Here is an 11,814-nt window from a genome sequence, read left to right on the forward strand (position 1 = left end):
TAAAGGAGGAAATTGAAAAAAGGTGGGAAAAAGAGAGGAAGATACAATAGAAGAAAGGAGGAGAGAAAATAATAGTAGGAATGCCTGAAATAGTTACAATTGAACATCTCCTCCAAAATACCTATAACACACTTAGGCATGCATATACGCATATATATATATATACATATATATAATATAATTTGTATGTATTGTTTAAAATAAATTGTCCTATCTGAGCCAACAGTGCTACTTCTAAGAGCCATAAAGTATCTAACAAAAATCCCAATGACAAGCATGAAAATATTTTTTTGAGTTGTTAACAAAGGTTGTCACAGAGACTCACAATAAATTACAGTCTATTATCATTGCTTTTGTTATGGCCCAGAGGTAAAAGGAGCATCCATATTGTTGAAGACATCATGGACTTCAGACACAGGATGCTGAGAGCCCAAGCTATTTTTTACCTGAAAGTTTCTTCTCAGAGGACTAGCTTTTCTACTATCAGAAGATGCCATATAAACTTCTAAAGGTGGGAAACAACCAGTAGTTCTACCCTACTGTGAAACATGTGAACCACAAAAACAAATAACATGGTACAATAACCAAAAGTGTGCAGTTGAGGTATAGATGCTTTCATGGTAACCAACGGCACCCCAGTTATATTTAAAGCCATCTGAACAATAGTGAAACCATGCCTGGTACTGGAAAAGTTCCCAATTACCTGGGGCTAGTGAAGACTAGAGTCTTTTCCCAATCTGTGGGTTGCTGTTTTGTCCTATTGACAGTGGACTTTGCCAGATGTCCATCAACAGAAAAATGGATGTAGAAATCGTGGGACATTTACACAATGAAGTACTACTCAGCTATTAAAAACAATGACTTCATGAAATTCATAGGCAAATGGATGGAACTAGGAAAATATCATTCTGAGTGAGGTAATCCAGGCACAAAAGTACACACAAGAAATGTACTGCTTTATTAGCCCCAAAGCTCACAACGCCCATTATACAACTCACAGACCATTTAGGAGGAAAAAGACCAGGTGTGGATGCTTCAGTCCTGCATTTATGAGGGAATAGGATGATCTTGGGTGGTGGAGGGAGGGGCTCTTGGGAGGGAGAGAGGAAGGGGAGGAAATAAGGGGACAGTATCAGGTACTGGAGGGGACAGAAGAGAGGTAAAGAAGGTCAGAAAATCAAATAAACATATGTAGCAGTGGGGGATGGGGACTAGGAATAGCCACTGGGGGGTCCCAGGTGCCAGGGAAGCGAGAGGCTCCCAGGACCCAACTAGGAACATGTTAGTCTAAATGTATAGAGAAGGGGAGATGGAACTTGGATAGACCACCTCCAGTAGATAAGCACTGCCCCTAGTCAAGGGATTGGGCCACACACCCATCTCAAAGTTTTTACCCAGAAATATTCCTGTCCAAAGGAAAGGCAGGGACAAAAAATGGATGTTGCCAGGAGGTGCTTGCTGACAGGAACCTGGTGTGGCTGTTCCTTGGGAGGTTTGGCCAGCAACTGACCAATGCAGATGTGGATGCTTGGAGCCAACCATCAGGCTGAAGAACCCTCCATAGGAACCCCACAGGAAGAACAATGTCGGCTGGCCAGACCACACAGTGCTACCAGGGACTAGACCACCAACCAAGGAATGTACAAGGAGGGATACATGGCTCTAGATAATATGTAGTAGAGGATGGCCTTGTCTGATATCAATGGAAAGGGAGGCCGTTGGTCCTATAGAGGTTTACTACCCCAGCATAGGATGCTGGAGTGGTGGGATGGGAGTGGGTGGGTGGGGGAGCATTCTCATAGAGGCAAAGGGAGAAGGCAGATGGGATGAGAGGGTTGTAGCAGGGTAACCATGAAAGAGGATATCATTTAAGATGTAAACAAATGGAATGATTAATAAAAAGGAAGTAAGTAGTTGTAGGGTTTGAAAAATGTGGAGGAGGAAGAGGTAGTGATTGGGCTTACTAAAAATTAGGATTTCTGAGAGAGCCTTATATAAACACACTAACTAATAGGCTATTTTCAACATGCAACTTTAAGAAAGGTATTTAAATGAAACTACCCAGCATGGATGGCCAGTATTGCACATAGTTACTTGGGTTATTAAGTGAAAAACTACAGTACAAGGAATTGAGTGTCTTTCTATGACTTATTGTCCAGTGAGACCCCAGTGTTTTCAAAGCATCACACACTATTGCCATTGCTCTTGGTTATCTCAAGAACAACATACTAATATTCTGTTGTTAAATGCACCTCTTGGATGAAAGACATTATTTTCAATGTGATTGAGAAAGCTCTTTCCTGTTGGCTAGCTTTGCTAGTGCCAAAATGTACAATGTATGCTGTTGGGAAAGAAAATACAGCCATGATCTTACCTAGTGATAGACACTGGGTCCTGCAAAACTTATCTTTCAGGCAAGATGTGCAATACTTCTGCAATAAATGAACACAACATTTATAAAATAACTTATTTATGTTATGATTGGGATTTAGATTTGTTCCACAGGAAGGATTTTATACTTGGTACTGAAATCTATCACTTTCAATCTCTAAAATATTAATCAACACCCAGTAAATTGGAAGGTTGCAAAATTAGCCTACAACAATCAGTAACCTTTCTATACACTGTAACAATCACATTGAGAAAAAAGTTATAGAAACATTCTCGCTCACAGTAATAGTCTAAAAACTATCTAGGAATAAACTGAACAAAATGTAAAAGACTGCTACAGAGAAAACTTTGAATTCCTGAAAAGATTAAAATAGATGCTTAGAGACAGGACAATATGACATGCTCATGGACTTGTAGAACTGATATATAAATGAGCATTTATAGAAAGAAGTGTATTGATTTAGTAAAATCTCATTCAAAATCCATATATTGCAGAAATAGAACAGACAATTCTAAAATTTGTGTGGAAACACAAGATACCTGGACAGGCAAAGCAATTCTAAGCAAAAGAAAAAATGCTGGAGAAATTATCATTTCAGATTTCAACATGCATTATTGAGCTACATCAATAAAACCCCAATATAGTCTTGCACAGAGCAGATATGTAATTGAATGGAACAAAATTAAAGACTCAATGAGAAATGTTTGTAACTACAGATGTTGGTATTCAACAAAGCTGCCAAAGAGATACACAGGATAAAGACAGTTTCTTCAAAAAAATTATACTGGGAAAACAGGATGTAGATGGATGAAACTAGATTCCTACATATTACCCTGCACAACTCTAAATGTATGAAAAACCTCAGTATAAATACTGTATCTGCTCAAGGAAACAAAAGCAGTATCACAAGGTTTAAAGGCAGGAAGGGGCTTTCAGAGAAAACATTTGTTCAGCTCAGTTCAAGCTCAAGGTTTCAGTGTCTGAAGTTCAGGATGTCTTCAGCAATAGAGAACTATCTTTCCCCTCTTTGGGAAATCAAGGCCTGGTGAGTCTCATGGCTAAAACTGACCGCAAAGCCTTTTTTTTTTAAATGTGGTCTTTGGCTTTTACGCAGAGCATTGTAAGTTCATTTAAAATTGTTTGTATATTTGTACACAGACTTACATGTACTGAAGATTTTTTTAGGTAGTTAATAATGTGATTCCTTAAGACTTTTCAGACACAAGACCTGTCATTTTACCTTGCTGCTTCTGTATTTATTTTCATGCTTCCTTCCTACTTCAAAGCCTCCCATTCTAATTACTTTGCTATTCCCGTGCCCAAAGTTCCTACACTGTCAATGGTCCATTTATGCTACTGTATTTTCTGAAGTTACTCCAGGATGTTCTCACATCTGAAGGTTTAGAAGGAGGAGCTTCCAATGACAAAGAGTATGTGACATTTGTTTTTTTGGGTCTGGGTTACTTCACGCAACATGTTCTTTTCTAGTTCTTTGCATTCAGCTGCAAAGTTTCACTTTTCTTCACTGCTGGATAGTATTCCATAGTATATATGCTCTACGTTTTCATTACCCATTTGTAGGTTGTTTCCGTTTCCTATCTAATGTGAGTAGAACAGCAATGAATATCACTGAACAAGTATTTGTAAAGTAGGAGTCCTGTGGGCACATGCCAAAGAGTGGCATAGCTGGGCCCTACGGGAGACTTATTTTTAGATGTATTTGACTGTACTCCTTTAATTTTCTTCTCATTCGTTATTGTTTCAGCTAATATTTTGAGCAGATTATTTAAAAAGATGGGAATGGTGGGTATACCTGTCTAATGAATTCAATGGGAGTTGCGTTGATGTTTGTTGTAGGTTCCTTATATATGGCTTTTATTATGTTAAGGCATGCTTCCTTTTTGCCCTACATTACCTAGTAGTTTTGTCATGAATTATGTCAAAGGATTTGTTGTATATATTGAGATGATCATGGATTTTAGTCTTTAGGTTGTTTATTTAGATTTTTACACTGATTGACTTGTTTGAAATGCAAATAAAAATATCCAATTTAAAAAAAAAGAAAAAAAAGGTAAAGAAGTTCCAATGTCATAAGCAATATGTAATTACTTTCAAGTTATAATTAATGAACTGTAAGTTTAATGCAATGAGGTATATGCTTTTACTCTACTCACAGTTCATTTAGAGACTTTTCCTACATTTTTATTAAAAGTTATTATTTCTGTGCATTGCTTGTTTTGTCTGTTAAGGCAATGTTACTACTCACTATGTCTTGAAAATAGGAGACTAGTTTGTAGGTAGTATATGCCTTCTTCCTCTCAGAAGTGCTTCAAGTGCAAGTTGGTTACAGATCCATAAGAACAATTCCCAATATAGGTTAATGCCAGGGAGTTGAGGTTGGAGTGGGTGGCTGTGATTGGGAGCATCCTCATAGAACAGGGGGAGGGGGAAGGGGGTGCGGGAGAGGGGGGAAAGCTGATAGCATTTGAAATGTAAATACATAAGATATCCAAGAAAAATTAAATTATTAAAAAATAATGCTCTTTAGAAACCAGGATTTCTGCCAAAATAAACTTTTGTTAGAATTATAAACATAATTGTTGTATAAACATCATGTTTTATATATTTGTATATATACACAATTACTATAAATGTTATTGTCAAAACAATTATTAAAGAAAAATATAGCAGGCATATATATATATATTAAGGCTTTTAATATCCATTTAAATATTTAATCTGCTTCTATGATATGTCTTCTTATTTTAAAAATTATCTAATCACTTTATCAATGTATTATGTATAATAAATAAATGGCTGAATGTATGTGTTGCACTATGTGCATGCCTGGTGTCCTCAGAAGCAAAAAGAGAACATGAGCAATCCCATGTCATGAGTTAAGTAAGTTGACACATGGGTGCTGTTAGTGAAACCTGGATCCTCTGGATGACCAGCAATTGATCTTAATTGCTGAATTGTCACTCTAGCCACTGCTCTGTTTCCTTATCCAGACACTATTCAATATTTATTCATTGTATTTGGGTTAAAAGACTTCCTGAAATAAAGTCTTCATGGTGCCCTACTTTTAATGATCGTTTTTCTGCTTTTAATGATTGTTTCTATTAATGACAGTCTCTGTAATTTGAGGTTTGCCATTTTACAACATTAAATTAAAATTTCATCACATTGTCAAAAATAATTCATAAAACCCCACTATAAAATTAAAAGTGGCTTCATAAAATAATAAAAATTGTACAATAATAATTATGTAACACATTCACAATATTGATTCTACTTTAAAATGTAATTTCCTATTAATAACTTTATATTACTCTTGACAAAGATAATACAATTATGTCATAGGTTAATATGATATTATTAAAATGAAACTAGACTGAGAATTCCTAATCTGTCTCTGTTTTAAATTCTAAAGGTTTTTAATAAAGATATTTTCATTTGCAGAAAACATAATTGAGACGTTCAGATTTATCTAATTTACATTTCTTTTGCATATTACAAATTCTCCTGGGTGATTATGAAGAAAAGTTATTGGGTAGACTAATGTATCAATCTGGAACAGAGTTTGCTATAGGCCCAGATGGAGAAATACAATTTCATAGAGGTGACTGAATTCATTCTGATGGGTATCACTGACCGGCTTGAACTTCAGGATCCATCATTCAGATTTTCTCATCATCTATGTGGTTTCACTGATAGAATTCTCTCACTCATCATAAAAGCTTCCTCCTGCAGGAGATGGGAACAAATTTAAAATCGAACACCCTACATTATGCAGAGGGAGAGAAAGAGAGAGATAGATGATAGATAGATAATAGATAACTAGATAGATAACTAGATAGATAGATAACTAGATAGATGATAGATAGATAGATAGATAGATAGATAGATAGATAGAGACAGAGACAGACAGATAGACAGACAGGTGTGTGCGTGTGCGTGAGCACACACACACACACACACACACACACACACACACACACACACACAGAGGGAGGGGGAGACAGTGTTTGGAATGCTCAGCTCTAAATGGAATGTATCCATAAAATTTCTCCCTCAAAACACATAGAAACCTGCAGAAGTGGAAACAAAAAGAATACAATAGCCAGAGGGAAGGGAGAACACAACAACTTGGCTGTCTTGAGCATAGCTCATAGGAATGTACAGACTGAAGCAGCAAACGCAGGACCTTCGCGGTTCTGTACCAGGTCCTCTAGGGATGTTATGACTTCCAGTTTAGTGTTTTTAAAGGGACTCCTGAATGTGTGAACAAGTGGGTCTCTGATTCTTGAGCATGCGTTCTCTCTGGCTGTTTTCCTTTCGTTGATTTGCCTTGTCCAACTTTGGTGTGACAGTTTTTATCTTATTATGTTTTTTATTGTTAGATTTTGTTGTTTTATCTTAGAAGCCTGTTATTTTTAATGAGAAAAGACAGTAATGGATCTGGATGAGAAGGGTAGTGGGGAGTTATGGGATGAGTAAAGGGAGAGAAAACGGTAATATTGATAGATTGCATTAGAGAAGAATCTAATATTATCAATAGTGGGAAAATAAAAATACGATAAAGTCATGCAATATGTCATATAGCAAAATTTTAAAAGGATTATTTTCAAAATAAATGTTATTAAAAATTAAGTAGATTACTTTATCTCTTCTAATATGAAATATGATAGCTATATATTAGAAGTTTGAAAATATTTGGAAATTAAAGGATGAAATAAGTTTGTAATAAATGGATGTGACCTGGAACATGGAGAAAATTTTCCTTGGTGTTGAAAATATTTTGTATATTGATTTAGGCTTTACACAATAAACTTTTCAATTTTTATGATTTATGTTACATTATATGGAAATGTAATTTAATTCTTATGCATATGGCAGGCATGTCAGACTTTAATATTGATATCATGTCAGTTTTTATTATCCAAATGGACCTAGGCCTTTATTCAGGTTATACAATAGTTGGGTCCTCATGGTAATAGCATTTTGGATTATAATAGGTTACAAAGGTTTTTATAAGAAAGCAAAGACATGTTTCTTAAGCTCAACAGGATGTATTTACTTCAAATATTTTAGCTATTATATTTTGGTTTTAAGAAAGACATTCCCATTTTTCCATTGTAACAATAGTAATTGATAATCTTTAAATGAATGAATAAATTATTTAAGTTATATATGTCTCTGTGGAAATCACAGGTTGTTAATTTCCTTTTGATAGTTAACTTTATATTTCCCCTTGGGAAATATACAGAGTATCCCAGACAATTAGAAGACACAACAAAGTCTTAAGTTTCTAAGATGATCTAGATGTGATCATTTGAACAAAATGTATAATACTTCCCCTGGGAACATCAGAAAGAGCAAAGAAAGCCATAAATACTTGCTACCTTAAAGAGAAATAAAAGTGATACAGAGTATTAGAATTTTATCCCTTCTCAAAGGTAAGTGGTTTTGTGTATTTGATACAGACAGACACCAGCGTACAAGTGCTTTTTTATTGTGCCTGGCCTCTGACTGCTGGCACTCTGTGATTCCTAGAGATGCAGGACAAAAATAGTGCATTCACTTGTGTTTCTTGGAATTGTAAAGTTGTCTCAAGACATTACATTTTATCATTTGAACAGATATCCTGAATCCACCATATCGATGAAAGTTTCAAACAAGAAGTAGGAGATAATTCAATAATTCATTACTGATCTCACACATTAAAAAAAAAACCAAGATAATTATTTTCAGAGACAAACAAGATGGCACTCTGCATTTGCTTTACATAAAATAAAAGAATAAGTTTTGGTGTGACTCATGTATAATGTTAGATAACAAAATACTATATTTTCTGTTTAAAATAAATTGACTTTATTTAATAGTAGATATAAATTTACAACATAAATTATTTAAAAAAGAAATATTTGCATGACAAAATTTCCTACTGAAAAATGATACAGTCACCAAAGAATCTTTGAGCATTACAATTTCCATAAAATATCTTGTACACTATTATTTTTATTGAGTATTTAGCAATGTTGCATGTATAAAAGATAGGAGGTTGTTGAAGGAATCAGAGAAAGAACTGGAAGAGCTTGAAGGGGCTCGAGACCCCTTATGAACAACAATGCCAAGCAACCAGAGCTTCCAGGGACTAAGCCACTACCTAAAGACTATACATGGACTGACCCTGGACTCTGACCTCATAGGAAGCAATGAATAGCCTAGTAAGAGCACCAGTGGAAGGGGAAGCCCTGAGTCCTGCTAAGACTGAACCCCCAGTGAACTAGATTGTTGGGGGGAGGGCGGCAATGGGGGGAGGATGGGGAGGGGAACACCCATAAAGAAGAGGAGGGGGAGGGATTAGGGGGATGTTTGCCCGGAAACCGGGAAAGGGAATAACACTCGAAATGTAAATAAGAAATACTCAAGTTAATAAAAAAAAAAAGATAGGAGGTTAACATTAGTGCTATATGTGCTGACAAGCTTACCGTGCATTTGCCTTGAATAAACAGTAAACTCTGATTAGTCCTACAACTAGAAATCATGCTGACAGTGGTGAAGATTCCCACTGAACAGAAACTGAGAAACTATAGGGAAGTAATCAGATAGAATTAACTAGTTCTTCACTATCTTAATTCAATGGAAAACTACTTTGCTTCTCAGCTTGTACAAATTTATTAAAGGAAGAGAAAAATACCACCGAAATATACTCAGTCACAACGTTGAGCTTTTGTTCAGTTGAATTAGTAAGTAAATCGTAATATCTGGTATAAAAATGCTAAAAAATAAATCTTACAGTCTCTATCACTTGTTGTATATGGTATTATAGAATGATTATGCAAAAGAAATATACAAAGAAATTTTCTAAATATTAATCCGTTATCTGGAATGTATCCAAATATCATTTCTGGAAGTTTAAAATAGGTGAGTTTTCTACTAAAAGGAAAATTGATTGCTTTCATCTCAACAGCAGTACAAGGAATCAAAACTTAAATCTCAGTGATGCACACACATGGTATTTATTATATTAGCATGATATTTTATTTATACAATATCAAGCACAATTCCATATATTGTGCTAAGTGCTTTCAAGTCCTTTTTTGTACCAGATTAGAAATTACAATAGTCTAACAGGTGTTCCCTACTTCATTCGACATTATTACATAGCGAATGGTAGCACAGCCCTATTCACCAACACCTTTCATAAAAGCACAAGTAAAATAGAGTGGAAATTGATGTAGAATATTAAAATGAGCACACCTCACTATGGGTAAAGTATATTTCTTTGGAAATATTTATAAAGATATTTAGTTATGTATTTTCATTTCAATATGTCTCCCATAACTTGGAAGGATTTGATATAAGGGAGTATAATAGTCAACATGATTTAGCTTCATTCTATCTCTGTCTCTATTTTCAAGAATACAAAATTTGCATACAAAATTTAGGTAAAATGAAGATGCATTCTCAAAAACCAAGCTCTTTGTATGAAGTAACATTTTAGTATTATGCATATGTGTATGTATGATTGCATTATAATGATATGTACATTTATTACATATCTTCTGGAAGAGATCATTTGTAAAATAGAATACACTATGCATTTATTTAAAAAATCATGTGCAAACTTTATTTGTGGCCATTTACTTTTAAAAACATCCATTCATCCTGCAAATATAACTTAATAAAAGTTGAAAACAATGGTTTTCTTCTTTTGAAGGATATAATTGGAAGACATGGAGCAAAAGAATACAACATCACTGCCCGGGTTCATCTTGATGGGAGTCACACAGAGCACTGAGCTTCAGCTTCCTTTGTTTGGGGTCTTCTTTATCATCTATGCAGTCACAGTCATGAGCAACCTGGGCATGATCATTTTGACCAAGCTGGACTCTCGCCTGCAAACCCCTATGTACTTTTTCATCAGACACCTGGCCTTTATTGACCTTGGGAATTCCACTGTCATCTGTCCCAAGATGCTGGTGGATTTTGTTATGGATGAAAAAAACATTTCTTTCTACGCATGTGCTACACAGTTGTCATTCTTCCTTTTGTTCATTATCAGTGAACTCTTTATCTTGTCCTCCATGGCCTATGACCGCTATGTGGCCATATGTAACCCTCTGCTCTACGGTGTGATCATGTCTCAGAGACGTTGCCACGTGCTCGTGGGCATTCCATACCTCTACAGCACCTTCCAGGCTCTGCTGTTCAGCAGTAAGATTTTCACATTAACTTTCTGTGGTTCTAACATCATCAGCCATTTCTACTGTGATGCTGTTTTCTTGTTACCTATGTTGTGTTCAAATGCTGAAGAAATACAGTTACTGATCATATTATTTTCAGCATTGAATTTGATCTCCTCTCTTCTGGTAGTCCTTGGATCATATATTCTCATTCTGCTGGCCATATGTCGAATGCATTCCGCAAAAGGCAGGAGAAGAGCTTTCTCTACATGTGGGTCTCATCTGACAGTGGTTGTGGTGTTCTATGGTGCTTTACTATTTATGTACTTGCAACCTAAATCCAGTCACTCCTTAGAGAATGATAAAATAGCCTCTGTGTTTTATACCTTAGTGATCCCCATGATTAACCCCTTGATATACAGTTTAAGAAACAAAGAGGTTAAAAATGCCTTCTTCAGGGTACTAAAGAAACTATTTAAAATAAATACTTAATATTCAGTATTCTATATCAATATGATAAATTGTAACGTGACAAATTTTATTTTACAATTTTTTTCCATGTCACCAAGACAACTTGGATTTTTCTTACCTCACATTGTTTATCTTTCAAATCGACATACTTTTTTATTTCTTTTTTATCCATATTTAGATAGATTTTAATGTTTTTTGAGATTTTGATTCCTTTCTCCAACATGGCCTGTATATCTATACTCAACGTCCTTCAAATTCATTGCCTCTTTTTAAATAATTGTTATTGCATGTATCTCTCTCTCTCTCTCTCTCTCTCTCTCTATATATATATATATATATATATATATCAATAAAGATAGAGGTAGTAGATTTTAATTTATATAACTATAGCTATAGAGATAGAGATGGTATAATCCATTCATTTCATGCAAAGTTACTTGTATAATTGTGCATAAAAACTTCCTTTTGTGAAAATTTAATATTTAATACTATTCTACTGTCTATAATACTCAAGCTATAACTTAGGTCTGTAGAATTTTCATTATAGCTAACACTCTGTTCCTAGCAGTGCATATTTTTTAATACTTTCTTTCCATTTCTAGTAATTTATTTCTTGATTTTTAAAAGTTTACTAATTGTTTATTTTATTTATTAACATTTCAAATGTTGTTGCCCTTCACAGTCTCCTCTCCACAAATCTCCCATCCCATCCTCCTCCCCTTTGCCTCTAAGAGGGTGCACCTCCACTCATCCACTCAC

General features: G+C 35.0%; 1 protein-coding gene across 1 annotated transcript; it reads left to right on the plus strand.

Moving 5' to 3' along the window:
• Positions 1-10,134: 10,134 nt before the first annotated feature.
• Or8k16 (olfactory receptor family 8 subfamily K member 16) lies at positions 10,135-11,076 on the plus strand. The gene has a single exon (NM_001408964.1). It carries the CDS (start codon positions 10,135-10,137, stop codon positions 11,074-11,076), a length of 942 nt encoding a protein of 313 aa, NP_001395893.1.
• Positions 11,077-11,814: the final 738 nt, after the last annotated feature.

The sequence above is a fragment of the Rattus norvegicus genome, chromosome 3, assembly GCF_036323735.1.
Source record: "Rattus norvegicus strain BN/NHsdMcwi chromosome 3, GRCr8, whole genome shotgun sequence".
NCBI lineage: Eukaryota > Metazoa > Chordata > Mammalia > Rodentia > Muridae > Rattus > Rattus norvegicus.